This window comes from Hemiscyllium ocellatum, chromosome 5 (genome assembly GCF_020745735.1).
Source record: "Hemiscyllium ocellatum isolate sHemOce1 chromosome 5, sHemOce1.pat.X.cur, whole genome shotgun sequence".
NCBI classification, from domain to species: domain Eukaryota; kingdom Metazoa; phylum Chordata; class Chondrichthyes; order Orectolobiformes; family Hemiscylliidae; genus Hemiscyllium; species Hemiscyllium ocellatum.
The window spans coordinates 46,042,714-46,063,450 of NC_083405.1; the positions used below are offsets into that span (position 1 = coordinate 46,042,714).

Consider the following 20,737-nt stretch of genomic DNA (forward strand, 5'->3'; position numbering starts at 1 on the left):
TCTTAAATCTATTGCCATATCACATCATCTAGCTGACTGTCATAGTAGCTGCAGCCGCACGAATCAAGCGACTCAGGCAACCCATCATTCATGACATATGATGTTTGAACACCAAAGGATGTACTTTTGTTGCCCAATGTTCAGTGTAACACAACATCTTGGAATTAATCAGGACTGACCGTGGCCCATTCCCTGGACTGTAAGAATTGAAATAGGCACAAAGTGAATGCAGTTAACTGGACTTGTCACATAATTCCAGAGCAGGACAAAGGCAAGGAATATAGTGGTGAGTAGCTCACCTATTGATTCCCAAAAGCCTGCCACCAATTAAAAGGCACAGGTCAGGAGTGTGATAGAATAACACAGTTGCCTAGATGAGTGTAGCTCCAACAACATGGAAGAAGCTTGCCACTACCCAGGACAAAAGCAGCCCACCATTTTGGCACCATGTCCTTAAGCATCACCTTCAAGAGCAACCAGGAACAGTCAATGAATGCTGGCCAGCCAGCAATGTTCATATCACTTCAGTGAATTACAAAACAAAAAAGGCTGTTACTGACTATGAGCATATCTGGAAGTGGTGGGGACTGCTGGCCAAGCTGCAGCAAATGGCAAACTAGAGTTACTAGGTGAGTAGTTATCCCCATCTAGTTTCACTAAGCTGTATATCATCCAGCCAGCCTTGGTTTTTTCTCACATGTTTAGACCTTATTGGAATGCATCCAGCCTCTTCCTGAAATATCCTCCCCAAAGATAACCCATTTCTCTTCAAGTGTTTTCCTCCATCAAACCTTTGGCTCATACCATTGCAATTGCTTTCTGCCAGTTCATAAATTCCATTTTCGATTGGTTTGCCTTTCTCAAATAGAAACATAATTAAAAATGATAATCATATCCCAAGATTTAAGTGCTCCCCATCAAACATTTGGTTCATCTCACTCCTTGGAATCAGATTGAGCAATGTTTCCTTCCTATTTGGACCACTGCTGAAATCTTCATTTCTTGCATTTAATCATCAGTTCCACATCTGCTCGTATTTTCTCATACCTCTTCTTTTCAAAGAACTTACTGCCACATGGATAATGTGTACTGGTATCTCGTGTACTCAAAATAGCAACATGTTTGTTCTTAATACAGAAGCCTTACAGACAATGTCAGCAAACATTTCCAGGAAGGTTGGACAGCAATAAGAAACATGAGCCTCAGAATATTTTCTTCTTCCTGATCCTGGAGCATGGAAGTCAATTGGCCAAGCTAAGATTAGCTAGCTCAATGCCAGTCTGAGTCATATGCTATTTGTGCTATTTATCTCACACATGCACATGTGGTAAAAAGATTATTTGGATAACATTCTCCTTGAAATAAAGGGGGAAATTTTTATCATCCCAAGAAATGGGTATTCCTAACAATTAAAATTGACTTAGGAAACAAGCTTCCAAGAGTAGTGTAACTTTCATAGTCAGGTGACCATATGCCATTGAGTAAATTCACAAATCCTTGCAAACTACAAAGCTATAGCATTGTGAGGATTACAAAGTGTTTCACCTATCAATTTTATATCAGTCAAAAAAAAGCAGCAATTTCAATTTTATTAAAACCCTATTAATTGAACACAGTAGTTAATTGACTTTGCTTGACTGCGTTTAGGCACAGCAATTTCACAAAAACGTAAATGAACTTTCTTTTTCAGTAAGACCATATTGCAAGTAATCTGAATGGATTTTCAAAATCGCCAAACAAACAACTTTTCATCCTTGATTTCAATCTTCATCTCAACTTTGTTGTTGTCTTATCCACTTGTAAATCTCTCCCTCCATTTAAAATTCCCACCTCACATTCACAATCACCAAGATAACACTCCCACTTTTCAGGACTTGCTACTCACCTCAAGCAGGAGATCTCAAGTTACTTCCCTCCAGAAGTCTCCACCCATATCTCATTCCACATCCCAACCCACCTTCCTTCCATATCCATTCATGGAAAAACTATCCCTGGCTCACTTAAAACTGCAGTTATAATCCAAACCAACTGACATTTGACATGTCATGCTTTGTTCAACGAAACCTCATCTCAACCTTTGATGCCCTAGTCCCCAATAAAATGGTCCAGTCTCTCACTCCACACTTAACCTTTCAATAGGCTTTACCCCCACAATTAAAATATGTCAATGCTTGTATGCCTTGTGTTTATGGATAACTGGTTGAGCCATTCAATGCCAAGAGGTATTCCAAGTCCTTTGCCAGCCTGCGACAATTGCTCACTATTCCAGCATTATCATAAAATAGAAACAATCTTCAGTTTCTTTTCTCAACAGTAACCTGTGTTTCAAACTCTTCCTTCCTTCAAAAAAAAAATAGAGCGCAGCTCAAGGACTGTGTATTAGCAAGACTTAAATCACCTGGTCATTGCCTCTTCACTTTCTTCCTTTCAAAGGGTTCACCAGGTCAAACTTTCACGGCAGAACTCTCCACTCCCCAAGCTTTGAATTCATATCTTCCCTTTTCTTTCCCTCTCAATCTGACCTCTTGCTCCCTCCAAGTTCAACTAGCCCATAAGTCCCACCTCTTGCTCTCTTCCCTGCTCCTATTAAATTGTTAATCACCAAACTTTCTCCATTCACCATCTTAATGATACAAACAATGGTTCTTCAGCTACTGTCCTCTCTTCACACCTGTTGCCTCCTCAAAACAATCTTTGAAGCCCATCACCTCTACAAACTACCAGACATCCTCTAACCTCCCTTTCCTCATCAAAGGTCTTGAGTATGGTGCTGCCTTCCAAACGTATGCCCGTTTGTCCTGAAACTCAATGTTTGAAACCAATCAGACTTCAGCCAGAGTATTAGACTAGACAAGATTGAGATTCATAAAAGGAGGTGGTGTTCAGTATTTTCACACTTTGTAGAATTGCTAAATCCCCTGGGCCAGATGGGATTTATTCTAGGATTCTCTGAGAAGCTAGGGAAGAGATTGCGCAGCCTTTGGCTTTGATCTTTATGTCATCATTGTCTACAGGAATAGTGCCAGAAGACTGGAGGATAGCAAATGTTGTCCCCTTATTCAAGGGGTGCAGAGACAACCCTGGTAATTATAGACCAGTGAGCCTTACTTTGGTTGTGGGTAACATGTTGGAAAAGATCATAAGAGGTAGGATTTATCATCATCTAGAGAGGAAGTAGTTGATTAGGGATATTCAATACAGTTTCATGAAGCCTCACAAACCTTATTGAGTTCTTGGAGATGATGATGAAACAGGTGGATGAAGATAAAGTGGTTGATGTGATGTATGTGGATTTCAGTAAGGCATTTGAGAAGGTTCTCCACAGTAGGCTATTGCACAAAATATGGAGGCATGAGATGGAGGGTGATTTAGTGGTTTGGATCAGAAATTGACTAGCTGTAAGAAGACAGCTGTTGATGGGAAATGTTTATCCCAGAGTTCATTTACTAGTGATGTACTGCAAGGATCTGTTTAGGGGCCACTGCTGTTTGTCATTTTTATAAGTGACCTGGCTGAGGGCATAGAAGGATGGGTTAGTAAATTTGCTGTTGACACTAAAGTCAATGGAGTTGTGGACAGCGCAGAAGGATGCTGCAAGTTACAGAGGGATATAGATAAGCTGCAAAGCTGGGCTGAGATGTGACAAACTGAGTTTAATGCAGAAAAGTGGGAGGTGATTGACTTTGGGAAGAGTAACAGGAATAGAGTACTGGGCTAATGGAAAGATTCTTGGTAGTGCAGATGAGCAGAGAGATCCGAGTGTCCATTTGCGTAGATCCCTCAAAGTTACTATCCCCCAGGCTGATAGATTTGTTAAAGTGGTGAAAGGTGTGTTAGGTTCTTTCGGTAGAGGGATTGTGTTTCAGAGCCATTGGATTATGTTGCATCTGGACAAAACTCTGGTAAGGCCACACTCTTGAGTATTGCAAACAATTCTGGTCACCACATTATAGGAAGGACATGGAAGCATTAGAAAAAGACTGCAGAGAAAATGTACCAAGATGTTGCCTGGTATGGAGGGAAGGACCTATGAGGAATGACGCAGAGACTAGAGGCTGTTTTCGTTAAAGAGGAGGTTAGAGGTGACTTAATTAAGACATACAAGATTATCAGATGATTAGATAGGAAAAAGGCTCTCACTATCCACCCTTCGATGGTGATGGCTAGCATGAGGAGACTTGAATTTGCTTTAAATGGAGGGGTGATAGATATAGGAAAGATGGCAGAGGTAGGTTTTTTTATTCAGAGTAGTAAGGGCATGGAATGCCACGCCTGCAACAGCTGTAGACTCGTCAACTTTCAGAGCATTTAAATGGTCATTGGATAAATGTATGGATGATAATGGAATAGAGTAGGTTAGATGGGCTTCAGATTGCTTTCACAGGTCGGCACAACATTGAGGGCTTGCACTGCACTGTAATTTTCTATCTTTGATGCCACAACTCTTAAAACACTTACTAAAATTACAGATCACATCCTGTGAGAGGCTGAGACAAAGGTTAACTATTCGTCCGCATTTTAATTTAAGTTTTTGACAAGCTTGACCAAGTCTTCCCCCTTTACTATCTCCCAACTGGGACTGCTCTGATATGGTTCCATCCTTATCTACCAAACAGTAACCAGAATATCATTAACAACAAATCCTTTCCTCGTCCCTATCCAATGCGTTTGGTGCAGTACCCATCCCTCAAAGACCATCCATAGACCCCAATTTCTCATCTACCTTCTGTCACTCAAATGAAAAAACTGCAAGTCATACACGTATGCTGGTATCATCCAGTTGACTTACCTCTCTCATCTTGGCCACTATTGCCAAAATTGTCAGGCTACTTATCTGACATTCAATACTGGTCAAGTTGAAATTTCCTCCAATTAAATATTAGATAAACTGACACCATCACCTTTCATCTCCATTCCAAACCCTGTTCCCAATCTACCAACTCCAATGCATCCTCCACCTGTCATCAATTGAACCGAGGAGTTTTCTACTTCGGTGCCATATTTCACTAAAATCTGAGTCCTCAATCACATATCTATATACCATAAATCCATCTTATTTCCAACCCCTTCACCACCCAACTTAAAACGATCATAGACAATAGGTGCAGGAGTAGGCCATTCAGCCCTTTGAGCCTGCACCGCCATTCAATATGATCATGGCTGATCATTCCTAATCAGTAGCTCACCTACTGCTAGAAGCTCAATCGATGTCAACCGTTTCATTACTCCATCACAATCTATCTTTGACTAATTCAAGCTCTCTAGTTGATCTCCTACATCTTATCCTCCATAAACTGAAGGATATACTAATCTCTTAGACATGTCATTACATCTAATAAAGAATCTTCACCTGGCACACCAAGCTTGCACAGAGTCAAGCAAGACAGCAGTACTTAAACTCCGATTTTTATTAAAAAAAATGCCTCCAAGGTGCCATTCCTCCATATTTATAATTACCTCCAGCCCTACACCTTTCTAACATTATGGTATTCATTTAATTTTAACCTCTTAAAAATTAAATGGCAGAGTTCCAAAGATGACACAGGAAAAGAATGGCCTGGGAATTCATGTAAATATATATTTCCACGTGTCATGAACATATGGAATTGCATGCTTCATAAATAGAAGCACCGAGTACAGAAGTCCAATGTTCATGATGCTCTAGTTAATGACAGCCGAGCACTGCATCTAGTTCAGGTCACCACAGTAGAAGGATAAGAGTGTCCTTGAGAAGTCATAGAAATGTACAGCATAAAAACAAACTTTTGGGCCAACTTGTCCATGCCGACCAAATATCCCAACCCAATCTAGTCCCACCTGCCAGCACCTGGCCCATATCCCTCCAAACCCTTCTTATTCATATACCCATCCAAATGCCTCTTAAATATTACAATTGTACCAGCCTCCACCACTTGCTCTGGCAGCTCATTCCATACACGCACCACCCTGTGTGAAAAAGTTGGCCCAAGGTCTCTTTTATACATTTCCCCTCTCACCCGAAACCTATGCCCTCTAGCTCTGGACTCCCTAACCCGAGAGGAAAGATCTTGTCTATTTATCATATCCATGCCCCTCATGATTTTATAAACCTCTATAAAAGGTCACCCCTCAGCCTCTGATGCTCCAGGGAAAACAGCCCCAGCCTGTTCAGCCTCTCCCTATAGCTCAAATCCCCAATCCTGGCAACATCCTTTTAAATCTTTTCTGAACCCTCTCAAGTTTCACTATATCCTTCCGATAGAAAGAAGGAGACCAGAATTGCACGTAATATTCCAACAGTGGCCTAACCAATGTCTTGTACAGCTACAAAATGTCCTCCCAATACCTATACTCAATGCTCTGATCCATAAAGGAAAGCATACCAAACACCTTCTTCACTATCCTATCTACCTGAATCTCCACTTTCAAGGAACTATGAACCTGCTCGCCAAGGTCTCTTTGTACAGCAGCATTCCCCAGGACCTTACCATCAAGTATATAATCCTGCCTGATTTGCCTTTCCAAAATGCAGCACCTCACATTTATCTAAATTAACCTCCATCTGCCACTCCTCATCCCATTGGCCCATCTGATCAAGATCCCATAGTAATTGGAGGTAACCTTTTTTGCAGTCCACTACACTTCCAATTTTGTTGGCATCTGCAAACTTACTAACTATACTACTTACGCTCACATGCACTGGAGGCATGACAGAATGATTTCCACCCGGAGGGATTTTCATTCCAAGCCACACAAGATGTAGCTCTCCTTAGAACAAAGGAGATGGAGTGCAGATTTTATTGAGGTGTACAAGATTATGATAGGTTGATTTGAGGTATACAGAAAAACTATTTCCATTAGCTGAAGATTTAAAGGCCAGGTAACTAAATTTAAAGGTCTGAAGCTGGAGATGTGACTTTTTTTTAAAAAAGTGATAGGATAGGGAATAGACTGATTGGCAGTTTCTTGTAGAGCAATCATAGACTCAGTGGAGCAAATGGCTCCTTTACTGCAACAATACTGAAGCATTTCTGAAATTAATTGTTGCACCACTGGTGGCTGTGCCTTCAGCTGTCCAGACCTTAAGCTCCAAAATTCTCTTCCAAAACTCTTCTTTAAGACTGCTTTAAAAACAAGCTGGCTTAAGCAGTTACGTATCATGTTGTGTTTTATAACGCTCCTGCAGGGCACAACGGCATGTTTTATTCTGTTGAAAACATGTTGTCATTGTCATAGTAAACATTCCACTTTACTGAAACATCTGAAAACAACCAGTGACATTTCTCAAACAGGATTAATAGCAGCTAAGTCATTCTTTTCTGTGTGAGGCTTCCTACAGTCCAAATGGATTTAAGAGACTGGCCAATGCTGACAATTAGCATGTCATTTTAGTAATCTGGGACACAAGCCCAAACTGCAAGAGAGAATATAAATCCAGGTAATCCAGTGTTAATTGATTGCTATATCCTGTTTCATATTCCACTTAGACCGTCTTTTCGCATAAACCAAATCATCCGCCGACATTTCCGCCACTTCCAAAAAGACACCACCAGCAGGGATACATTTCCTTCCCCACCCCTTTCCACCTTCTGCAAAGACCATTCCCTCCATGACTACCTGGTCAGGTCCATGCCCCCCTACAACCCACCCTCCCCTCCTGGCACCTTCCCCTGCCACCACAGGAACTGCAAAACCTGCACCCACATCTCCTCCCTCACCTCCATCCGAGGCCCTAAAGGAACCTTCCACATTCAAAGTTTTACCTGCACATCCACTAATATCATTTATTGTATCCGTTGCTCCCGATGCGGTCTCCTCTACATTGGGGAGACTAGACGCCTCCTAGCAGAGCGCTTGAGGGAACATCTCTACACCGGCCCATGGCCCAACATTTCAACTCCCCCTCCCACTCTGCCGAGGACATGGAGGTCTTGGGCCTCCTTCACCACCGCTTCCTCACCACCAGCCTGGAGGAAGAACGCCTCATCTTCCGCCTCGGAACACTTCAACCCCAGGGCATCAATGTGGACTTCAACAGTTTCCTCATTTCCCCTTCCCCCACCTCACCCTAGTTCCAAACTTCCAGCTCAGCACTGTCCCCATGACTTGTCCTACCTGCCCTATCATCTTTTCCACCTATCTACTCCACCCTCCCCCCACCCCTGACCTATCACCTTCCTCCCCTTCTCCACTCACCTATTGTACTCTATCTTATTTTCTCCCCACCCCCACCCTCCTCTAGCTTATCTCTCCACGCTTCAGGCTCACTGCCTTTATTCCTGATGAAGGGCTTTTGCCCGAAACGTCGATTTTACTGCTCCGCGGATGCTGCCTGAACTGCTGTGCTCTTCCAGCACCACTGATCCAGAATCTGGTTTCCAGCATCTGCAGTCAGTGTTTTTACCTGTCTTTCCTAAATATTAAGGTGAACAGACTCTCAAATATCAAGATATTCTTCAAGAGTTCAGCTATTTACATACAGTACTTGAAAATTTGCTAGAACATGCACTAATATGTATATTAGAAGGATAGAAAATAGGAGAAGAAGTGGGCTATTCAGTCTTTCGAGTCTAGTCCACCGTTCACAGCTGATCACCCAACTCAGTCTTTTATTCTCATTTTTTCCACCTACCCTTTGACCTTGTTAGCCATAAGGATCATTTCTAATTCTTTGAAAACATTCAATCTTTTGCCTCTTCTGTGTCGGAGTTTCACAGGCTCACCACTCTCAATGAAGTTTATCCTCACGTCAGTCCTAAATAGATTACGACATAACCGTGACTGCAACCCCTGGTTCTGCACTCCGTATTCATTAGGGACATCCTTCCTGTGTTTACCTTGTCAAGTGTTATTAGAATCTGAGGTGCTAAGATTCCCTAGGTGAAAGTGAGGACTACAGGTGCTGGAGATTAGACCCAAGAGTGTGGTGCTGGAAAAGCACAACAGGTCAGGCAGCATCTGAGAAACAGGAGAGTCGAGGTTTTGGGCAAAAGCCCTTGGTCAGTCCTGATGAAGGGCTTCTGCCTGAAACATTGATTCTCCTGCTCCTTGGATACGGTCTAAACTGCTGTGCTTTTCCAGCACTACCTCTGAGATTCCTTCCTGATTATTCTAAACTACAGTAAAGATCATAACCAATCATATGCCAGTTCTGCTATTCCAGGCATTAGTCTGGTAAATCATTGTTGCATTCCCTCCATAGCCAGAACATCCTTCCACAGATAATGAGACCAAAACTGCACATTTTGCTCACAAAATGAACCACTTCATATTTATTCACATTATACTTCATCTACCCTGCGTTTGTCCACGAACTCAATTTATCCAAGTCAGCGAGGCATCGCTGCATCCTCCTCATAGCTCATGCTCCCACCCGGTCTTTTGTTGTATGAAAATTTTCAAATATTATATTTACTACCCTCATCCAAATAATTGATGTACATTGCAAACAGCTGACATCCAAGCATTGATTCCACCAGCCATTTGGAAGACAACTGTTTTGTCCCTATTCTTTGTTTCCAGGCTGCTGACCAGTTCTATCGCCATCTCTATCAACTTTCTTAATCAGTCAGAGAATTTAAAATATAATACTTATAGAGTCATAGAGATGTACAGAATGGAAACAGACCCTTCAGTCCAACCTATCCATGGCAACCAGATATCCCAACCCAATCTAGTCTCACCTGCCAGCACCCGATCCATATCCCTCCAAACCCTTCCTATTCATATACCCATCCAAATGCCTCTTAAATGTTGCTATTATACCAGCCTCCACCACTTCCTCTGGCAGCTCATTCCATACACATACCACCCTTTGCGTGAAAAAGTTGCCCCTTAGGTCTTTTTTATATCTTTCCCCTCTCACCCGAAACCTATACCCTCTAGTTCTGGATTCCCTGACCCCAGGGAAAAGACTATGTCTATTTATCCTATCCACGCCCCTCATAATTTTGTAAACCTCTAAGGTCACCCTTCAGCCTCCGATGCTCCAGGGAAAACAGCCCCAGCCTGTTCAGCCTCTCCCTATAGCTCAAATCCTCGAACCCTGGCAACATCCTTATAAATCTTTTCTGAACCCTTTCAAGTTTCACAACATCTTTCCAATAGGAAGGAGACCAGAATTGCACGCAATATTCCAACAGTGGCCTAACCAATGTCCTGTACAGCTGCAATATTACCTCCCAACTCCTGTACTCAATATTCTGACCAATAAGGGAAAGCATACCAAATACCTTCTTCACTATCCTATCTACCTGTGACTCCACTTTCAAGAAGCTATGAACCTGCACTCCAAGGTCTTTGTTCAGCACCACTCTCTAGAACCTTATCATTAAGTGCATAAGTCCTGCTAAAATTTGCTTTCCCAAAATGCAGCACCTCGCATTTATCTGAATTAAATTCCATCTGCCACTTCTCAGCCCATTGGCCCATCTGGTCCAGATCCTGTTGTAATCTGAGGTAACCCTCTTCGCTGTCCACTACACCTCCAATTTTGGTGTCATCTGCAAACTTACTAACTGTACTTCTTATGCTCGCATCCAAATCATTTATGTAAATGACAAAAAGTAGAGGGCCCAGTACCGATCCTTGTGGCACTTCACTGGTCACAGGCCTCCAGTCTGAAAAACAACCCTCCACCATCACCCTCTGTCTTCTACCTTTGAGCCAGTTCTGTATCCAAATGGCTAGTTCTCCCTGTATTCCATGAGATCTAACCTTGCTAATCAGTCTCCCATGGGGAACCTTGTCAAATGCCGTACTGAAGTCCATATAGATCACAACTACTGCTCTACCCTCAATCTTCTTTGTTACTTCAAAAAACTCAATCAATTTTGAGAGACATGATTTCCCATGCACAAAGCCATGTTGACTATTCATAATCAGTCCTTGCCTTTCCAAATACATGTACATCCTGTCCCTCAGGATTCCCTCAACAACTTGCCCACCACTGAGGTAAGGCTCACTGGTCTATAGTTCCTTGGCTTGTCTTTATATATGTCTATATAAGAGTAGAAATCAATACTGATTTCCCACTTTCCCAACGCAAGTTAGCACTTGGTTCAAATGAATTTTCTCCACATTGCCTCAGTGTTGAAAAGTTCAAAAATACCTTTTTGTGGTACCAGAACTACTACATGCCAAAGCTCTTCAAATGTATTACTTTTTAAAAATTCAGATTATAATTAAAAACTTATTGTTTTTCTCTCCATATTTGAGTACAGAATAGCTGTCATTTACTGTAAGATTATCTTCAATTTTCTGCTCCTCTCATTCGCTATTTTTATTCTGCAGCTGTCATATCATATACATAGTATTACAGTATATACTCTGCTGCAAAACAAAATGAGATCATAAATGGGATAAGCTGAAAAACGTTCAGAAGTATCAGGTCTAGTAATTACCCATTTAGCCACATGCTCTCCCCCAAAGGATGTGGGACACAGAATCATCAGAAAAAAACTAGATACAACAGAATAATACATGCCATTCACAACGGAGAAAACTCATGACTTATCACTAATGTCTTCATGGCAAGATAGGCTCCAATTGCCAAAACAAATTTCAATGTTTCTCCTACACTTTATGACAACCACAATCCCAGCCCCACCCAGTTCCAGACAATATTCATCTGTAGCACCGCTACACAGATATTCTTGCATTTTTTAAGTATCCCACCCAGATGGCCAACCTTCATGTAAAAACACAGATTGTATCATTAAAAAGTTACATGACCCATAGAAGGCATTGTAAACTGAGTGTGATTACATTTGCCTCAGCTATTAGTCTCGATTGCACTTTTCAGCAGGAATCAAATGACAGCAATCTGCAACTCCAGACTAATTACTTTCATCTGACTAACTCTAGAGTTCTAAGACCAAGCAAGCTCTCCAATTCCACCAGTTGCAATTATATATCTCATTATACACAAAGCAAACCCTGGAGTTTCCTACTTTGTATTGTCCGTACTTTGCAAATACCGTAATAAACTTACCCATTGAACCTTTGAAGTGCTCTCAAATGTTTTATATTTTTTGTCGTCAACTCACGGTTTTCTTTGATCTTAAAAAGCAACTCATGTTCCCAGAATCACTTCTTGACTGTTGCCAAGTTTACTTTTGCCCCTTCATGGAAAGCAATTATTTTTACAGATTTTGTTTGAAACAAGCATGGTGTGTAGACATTCATTAGCTGGGCCAGCACTTTTTCCTCATCCTTGGCTGCCCTATAGAAGGTAATGCTGATCTGCCTTTTTGAACTAGTGCAGTTTGTTCTGTAAGTAGAACCAGAATGCCATGAGGGAGGGAATTCCAGGATTCTGATCAGCGACACTGAAGAAACATCAACATATTTGTTGTGGTTCTGTTCGCCGAGCTGGAAGTTTTTGTTGCAAACGTTTCGTCCCCTGGCTAGGCCACATCATCAGTGCTTTGGAGCCTCCTGCGAAGCGCTTCTTTGATGTTTCTTCCAGTATTCCAGTCTGTCCTTGCCGCTTCCGGTTGTCAGTTTCAGCTGTCCGCTGTAGTGGTTGGTATATTGGGTCCAGGTCGATGTGTTTGTTGATGGAGTTTGTGGATGAATGCCATGCCTCTAGGAATTCCCTGGCTGTTCTCTGTCTGGCTTGCCCTATGATAGTGGTGTTGTCCCAGTTGAATTCATGTTGCTTGTTGTCTGTGTGTGTGGCTACTAGGGATAGCTGGTCGTGTCGTTTCATGGCTAGTTGATGTTCATGTATGCGGATTGTTAGCTGTCTTCCTGTTTGTCCTAAGTAGTGTTTTGTGCAGTCCTTGCATGGTATTTTGTACACTAAATATACAAAATAGTGAAACTGACAACCGGAAGCGGCAAGGACAGACCACTATAAAATACCGGAAGAAGCATCAAAGAAGCGCTTCGCAGGAGGCTCCAAAGCATTGATGATGTCGCCTAGCCAGGGGACAAAACGTTTGCAACAAAAACTTCCAGCTCGGCGAACAGAACCACAACAACGAGCACCCGAGCTACAAATCTTCGCACAAACCTTGATCAACATATTTTTCCAAGTCAGGATAAGGCTTGGCTTGGAGAAGAACTTACCGATCTTGTAAATCTGCCCATGATTTAAATACAATTCTCATAAATGGAAAGTCTATACTAGCATCTCATACATACTCCTAGGTGGAGTGCAAAAAAAAAGTCCAAATGCTTTGACCTCTCTTTTTCTCACGCCCCACATTCATACGATAGGTACAATACCTCTAAACTTGGCTGGATTTTCCTAAACATTAAATGCATATAATTGCCCATAGAAGGTTTCTCCCCTACATGAGAACATAGTCACAGTCTCTCCCTCAAATCTCAAAACTGAAGCTCCTGTTCATCTGACTGAGAATCTCAGAATCTCAACTGTGTGGAAGCAGGCCATTCAACCTATCAAGTTCACACCAACTCTCTGAAGGGCATCCTGCCCAGACCCACCACTCTATCCAATCCCTGTAATCCTATATTTCCCATGGCTAATCCACCTAGCCTACAGATGGCTCGACACCTGGATGATTTAGCATGGCCAATCCACCTAACCTGTACATCTTTGGACAGAGAGAAAACCTGAGCACCTGGAGGAATTCCACGCAGACACAGAAAGAACAGTGAAATTCTACACAGTATGCAGCTTGTGGAATCAAACCCTAGTCCCTCACATTGTGAAGCAACAGTGCTAACCACTGAGCCACCGAGACTTCAGACTTATAAAGTCTGACAGTAAGCAACAATGAATTCTTATGTTAACTTGCCCTCCCTCCTGCTCTTTCCAACTTTGGCAGCAGCATGTACCATCATCAAGGCCCTTAATAGCCAGGACGGTTTAAGAACTGTTGCTATTATTTCATGTTGTTATGATGTTAATTTTGCAACTAATTTATTAAATTCAATTTGAACCTAGAACAAGAATGACTTCAGATACTAATTTTAGAATAAATTCATTTACAAGGAGTGAAGAACTTCGGTCAAATGGATAGATTTGCAAAGCTGTGGATGTTCATCTAGTAGGCAGAGAAGTTTAAGTGTGGTTTAATTAAAGTATTCTAAAATCTAAGAGGTCTGGGCAGAGCTGGGAGAAAGATCACGAACCAGAACACACATTTAATCTCGAAAAAAAAGCAGAGAGATGAAGAAAAACATTTTTACACAGCAAATGCCAAGATCTGAAATGCATTGTCTGACAGTATTGTAGAGACAGATCCCTTTTAATTGCCACAAATGTAATTGGACAATTATTAGGAAGAAGAATATTTCAGGGCTAAAGGGAAAATAGTAGGGTAGTACAACCAGGTGGGTTACCCTTGCAGAGTTGGTACAAACACAATGGGTCGAATGGTCTTTTGTGCCATAGACATTCTTTGGCAGTTATTTTTAATTACATCAACTTGTTGCTTTTCAAGATCTGACATTTTCATGATTGGTTAGTTGAGTTCAAGTGAGCTCAAATACAATTCACATGTTTTCAGCAAACAATGATGTCTCAGTTCTAAAAATTGTGGTCAATTTTCATTACACACAGTTGCTGCAGTTCAAGTGCACGATTCACTGCTGTCCATCTGGCACAATGAAGTCAACATTAATTTATCACAAACAGGCTATCAAAATACAGCTAGAATGGTTTGGAGTGATCTAACCTTTTCCTCTACAAAGCAATTAACTTAAATGTCTTAAGAGCACATATAGATAGACAATCGTATACATCCGTTAACTCTTCACTATTAAAAATTAATTTCTATCAATCTAGTATTCAAATCGAATGCTTATGGCTGAAGTCTATATTAAAATATCTATTTCTATATTAAAATATCTGTTAAAATATGCCTTTATTTAAACACCGTATTAATAATTGATAAATTGGCACTCAATTGCACATTCGGTGCAACCGCATTAAAAGATTGGCAGCGTTACGCCCAAAATTGATTTACAACGCATTATACCCAATTGTCTACATGCCCAATTCGTGACTGCTAATAATCATCGAATATATTTCCAATTCGGGATAAATCTACATTCATCATAAACTTAGAGAGAGAAGATAAGAGGGACTATGAGCTCAACTGTCTCTGGGGAGAAATGTTGCATCAAGCACTGAGAAAATGGGAGACATCTGTGATTTATAAAGTCAATCGTAGTTACAAGTGTATCGAGGTCATTCGATGCCACTAAGACTACCATATGCCTTGACTCAACTGAAGTGTAGAAAAATATTCCACAGAATGACAATCTCTCAGCATTTTCATGTGTCGACTTTATCTGCAAGCAGCGAATAGTAACTCCCTAATTGACATTCACTCAAAACCACGCTACCGTCAAATTACATTAATGTATCTGTTGGGGCATGTACAGCAACTTAATAGACATTAGAAATAATAAACCGATGTTCTCATTACAGGTACGTGACATCAGCAAGATATTATCTTTAAAATACACAAACGATGTCAAAAACATCATTTGTTCTATTATCAAACAATAAAATTACATTTTGGTATCTGCTTACCCGTTCTGTTGATGCAAACGAGCGCCCTAGCTAGCCTAGCACCAAGATTTAAAGACTACAAAGTATAGCCTCTTTTCAATATAATTTGAGCAATTTAACTATGATTCGAAAGCTCCCTGAATCAGCCCGATTTTTCTGTCCCCAGCGAGACTTCAGAGAACACTCGTTCGAGTCTTTTCACTGTTGTATCTTTTTGCCACACAGAGTTATTCACAACATGAGCATTACTTATGATTATGATTACAAACAACGGCTCCCGCGAATCCATCCCCCACCTCCCCAAATCGTGAAGTTCCGAATCTCCAAATGAGGGCTGTCCTTTTCTCTCATTTCCCCTCCACTCCACTCCACGCTCTGCTCTCCCTCTCCGCCCGTACTTTACCTGCTCGGGTCAGCTGCACTTGCTCCTATTACGCTGCTCTGTACTGGGGACACAATCCAAGCGGGGCGAGCTAATCGATTGTTACTCCGCGTTCCAACCGGCCAGCTCAACGTTCCACAGCGCTCTGAACAATACAGCCTGGTCAGACCCAATGCGCATGCGTGGAAGGCCGGGCTGGCGGAAGAGGGCACTGAAACACTATAGGCGCTACCACCTCATCACGGAGGGGAGGACGAAAACCAAAACAAAACAAAACGTGCGTCGGGTCTTAAGAATTCTGGTCCCTAAGGATTGAGTGACAAGTTTCAATTTATTATGTATCGATATACGCTGAAACCTCTGACTGTTAAGTGAAATTTGAGCTCAGTGCTTGGTTGGAACAATCAGAGACTCCTCTCCAGGCAGTAGGTTTGCTCCAGGTTGCGGTCATTTTGTCTGGAGTGGGGCCCCGCCGCCTGGCAGTGATCAGAGTCTCTGCTGACGGGGAGGGGAGTGCGTGCGTGCGGTGTTTTATAACCTTCCCTTTTAGACAGCGAGCGCCATCGAAGAGAGAGAGAGAGAGAGAGGGAGAAGCATGGCTCCTCCCAAGAAAGGAGACGTGACAGCGGAGGAGAGCGAATTACTAAAAGTCATTTCTGAAGGTGATAGTTGCGGTGGCGGGGGGGGGGGAGGCTGCTCTTTCTCGGAGCGATTATACCGTTAAACGGTTATGGGGGCGGCACGAGCCTGGGCTGGGGGAGTCAGTGACGCAGGTCATTGTTGAATGTCGCTGATCGATTCGGGGGAGGGTTTGAGAGAGAGGGAGGGGGAGGAAAGCTTCCCCGGTTAATGAGGCCCCGGCAAGCAAGGATGAATGATTCACGTGGCAGCATCAGATAATGGTGCACTTTTCTGCGTGCAACAGCGATGAGATTGTGTGTGTGCCCCCGTGGACTACTACCACCACCACCACCACCTCCTCCTCCTCCTCCTCGTGGTGCAGTTGCTGGATGTTTATCCACGCCGTGCTGCACTGGCCTCTCCTGTTGTCGTGGCTTTGTAATTGCCACCCCATAGATTTCTCGTATTGCGGGGGCGGGCTTGTCAGTAGTTGGTCACTTTCAGGCTCTCGAGGTGTATTTGCTGTTGTGGCATTTGTGTGTGTGTGTGTGTGTGTGTGTGTTCGGGGGGGTTGTAACAAAACAAGCCCTGTGCAATAAATAAATGGGAATGTGGGATGTGAGCTTCACTGACTAGGCCAGCATTTATTGCCCATCCCTTGCGAAGGTGGTGGTGAACTACCATCTTGAGCTGCCACAGTCAATTTGTTGTAGATACACCCATAGTGCTGTTTGGGGTGGGGGAGGTGTTCCAGGTTTTGACCCGGTGACACCGAAGAAACCGAGACAGGTTTCTTAAGTTAGGATGGATTGGAGGGGAACTTGCATATGATGTTATTGCGTATTTGCTGCCCTTGACCTTTTTAGTTAGCAGTGATCATAGATTTGCTGCCTGAGGAGCCTTTGCAAATTCCTGCAGTGCATCACGTGGATGGTCTGTTCTCCTGTCACTGAGAATTGGTGGTGGAGGGAGTGGATGTGCTGCCAATTAAGGGGGCTGCTTTGTCCTGGATAGTGTCAAGCTTTCTGCATGGATACTTGGACCTGCACTCATCAAGGCAAATAGGGATGATCTGAAAATGTGTTGCTGGTTAAAGCGCAGCAGGTCAGGCAGCATCCAAGGAACAGGAAATTCGACGTTTCGGGCACAAGCCCTTCATCGACTTTTTACTCGAAATAGGGATGATCCCCTCACACTCCTGACTTGTGCCATGTAGATACTGGATAGGCTTTGGGAATTTGGGAGGTGAATTCCTCACTGTAGGATTCCTAGCCTCTGACCTGCTGTTGGAGCAGCAGACTTCATAGATTTTCTTTTCAAATCAACCTCTTCAGCTATGTTAGCCATGATGTGGAGGTGCCGTTGTTGGACTGGGGTGGACAAAGTTTAAAAATCACATGTCACCAGATTGTAGTCCAAAGGGTTTATTTGGGAGTGCAAAGTTTTGGAGCTCTGCTTCATCAAGTAGCTCATGGAGTAGGATCATAGGACACAAAATTTATAGCAAAAAAAAATTTCTGCTATAAAATGTGTCCTATGATCCTACACCACTGTATACCTGACAAAGGAGCAGCGCTCTGAAAGATTGTACATCCAAATAAACTTGTTGGATTATAACTTGGTATAGTGTGACTTTTTAAAAAATATATTTTGACACACCTTAAGAACAGATGAGACTTGAACCCAGGCTTTTAGTGCAGAGAATGAGAATAATATCCCAGACCAATGTGCCAATAGTGTTGCTGCATTTATGTGGCTAGTCCAATTCAGTTTTGGGTCAGTTATTAAAACTCGCTCTCCTCCCCTTAACACCCTTGCCTCCCACCTCAAAGGATATTTATAGTTGGTTTATGATGGTAATATGCATTGCCCCTTGACATTCAAAGGTAAGTTATCTTGTAGGAGATAAAAACTGCAAATGCTGGAATCCAAGATAGACAAGCAGGAGGCTAGAAGAACACAGTAAGGCAGGCAGCATTAGGAGGTGAAGTCGACGACATTTCAAGTGTAACCCTAATGTTACTTAACACTTGTCAATGCAAATCTGGATATTATCCATGTCTTGCTTCATTTGGATATGGTCAGCTTCAGTACCTGAGGAGGAGCGAATGGTGTCCAAAATAGTAGTCATCAGTGAATATCCCCACATTTGACTTGAGGATGGAGACAGGGACAGTGGAAAATGCATCAAACCTTGAATATATAAATACGTTTCTAAGGCTGCAATTGACAGTGTGGCATCAAAAAACCCCAGCAAAACTGGAGTCAATAGGAATCCGGTGGAAAACTGTCCAGTGGTTGAAGTCATATCTTGCACAAAGGAAGATGGTTGTAGTTTTTGGAGGTCAGTCATCTTTGCAGAAGTTGTTTAGGGGAGTTTCCTAGGTCCAATACTATGATGAAGGCAAGTGTCTTGTATGCAACCTTAACTGTCACTGCTCTGTCACCTATGGGGACTAGTGGACAAGCACCCTGAAATCCCGAAGTTCCTCTAGGCTTTCTAGTATTGTGCTATTTGTTGAGTACTCTCTTGTTCATTTTTCCAAAGAGTATCACCTCATACTTTTCAGGATTAAATTCCATCTGCTGCTGGTCTGCCCTTTTGACCAATCTGTTTATATTCTCTTGCAACCTAAAGAAGTTTCTCCCCACTGTCAACCACCTGGCAAATCTTGTATCTTGTCATTCACAAACTTATCACTCTTTCTCTTTTTCTCTCTCTCTCTCTCTCTCTTCGCCTCCACAATGTCGACATGCTTACTTACATTATTTGTTTGTGATCTATAATGCAAGCAAGGGATCCAACGCCAACCTCTGTGGTAAGCCACTGGATGCTGGCCTCTAGCCACACATGCATTGCCCAAAGATCATTATTGTGGGTCTGGAGTCACATGTAAACCAAACCATATAAGGATGGCAGTTTCCTTCACCTAAAGGACATTATTGAACCAGATAGGTCTTTCCTGACAATTGCCAATGGTTTCGTGGTCATCTTCAGACTCATAATTCCAGTTTTGAGTTCAAATTTAACCATCTGTTGTGGTAGAATTTGAACCAGGGTCTCTAGAAAATTACCTGGGTGTCTCAATGAATCATCCAGTGATAATGTCACTCAGCCATCACCACCTTTGAGGTACAGTCTGTCTTGGTAAACTTATACAGTTCTTCATGGTACATAGGAGTGGCATCAGTGGGAAGTCCATGTTCCTATCCTTCATGATAATAAGGATTGACAGTACACTATTTCTTTGCTAACTACTTGCTGCACCTGCATTTATCATTCTGTAATGTGTTGAGAAAGGCACCCACGTACCTTTTAAATGCAAACATTTCCCAATCTCTCCATTTACCCAGGAGCTTGGTGAACAAGTAGCTCATTGCTTTCTCTGTGACAATACCTCAGTTAACTTGACAATAGGCATATTTTATCTTGTTGTGTAGGCTTTTATTCGTTTGAAATTCAGCATGCTTGGTTATCCTGGATGCAGAACCAAAGATTTCAACAACTCTCTTTTGAGCTGTATTGGAGTCCGGTAAAATCAATAAACCATTTTCAAAGATTCTGCTTTTCTAAGGTTTTCTACCAAAGTGGGTAATCTCAGATTTCTGTACATTAAGCACGAATGTTGCAGATGGACTGTAATCATTGAACCTGTCTAAATCCTCTTACAGCTTCTTCACATCTTCCTGCTTTCTTTCCCACTTTATATTGACAGCAAACTTATGTTGCACTTGGATCTTCATCTGATTCATTGATATAGGTTGTACTTAGCTGAAGTCTTGATTGCTCCTTGCAGTAGCCCTACTTGCAGCTTACCAGCTCATTTATTCCTCCTGTTTTCTGTCCAGCTTTCCTCAATTTGTGCTTAATTAATATGTAGCCCCTGATTTCAGGACTCTAATTTTGTACAGCATCTTATTAGATATTTTGTAGCCACAAAACTCCCCTCTCGTTTACTCATTTCACATGACAACAATCTTATCAAACATAATTTTCCTTTCATGAATCCCCACGTTGACTCTGTAGACATATAATGATTTTTGAAGTACCCCAAAGTTGCATCCTTAATATTTTCCGAGTGCTGATGTGAGGTAGTTGGTCTGTAATTCCCAAATTTTCCTGTCATTGCTTACTTGAATAGCAGAGTGTTTTGTTCATTCATGCAATGTGGATGTTTCTGGGAAGGCAGTATTAGTAGTCCATCCCTAATTCAGAAAGAGGTAATAATCTTCTCGAATTACTGTAGTCCTTGTGATATGTA

General features: G+C 42.1%; 2 protein-coding genes across 5 annotated transcripts in view; one reads left to right on the forward strand and one right to left on the reverse strand.

Moving 5' to 3' along the window:
- LOC132816019 (eIF5-mimic protein 1) overlaps positions 1-16,021 on the reverse strand; it is a 76,168-nt gene extending 60,147 nt beyond the window's left edge. The window contains exon 1 of the mRNA XM_060825424.1: positions 15,876-16,021. The gene's annotated coding sequence lies outside the window, so the exon portion shown is untranslated. The remainder of the gene's footprint in view (positions 1-15,875) is intronic.
- Positions 16,022-16,320: 299 nt separating this feature from the next.
- Positions 16,321-20,737, forward strand: part of ankmy2a (ankyrin repeat and MYND domain containing 2a) — a 36,696-nt gene continuing 32,279 nt past the window's right edge. For all 4 annotated transcript variants that reach the window (XR_009644733.1, XM_060825426.1, XM_060825427.1 and 1 more), the window contains exon 1: positions 16,321-16,516. Coding sequence is in view for 2 of the 4 variants with exons in the window: in XM_060825426.1 (XP_060681409.1) it covers positions 16,450-16,516 (67 nt within the window). In the remaining 2 variants the exon portion in view is untranslated. The remainder of the gene's footprint in view (positions 16,517-20,737) is intronic.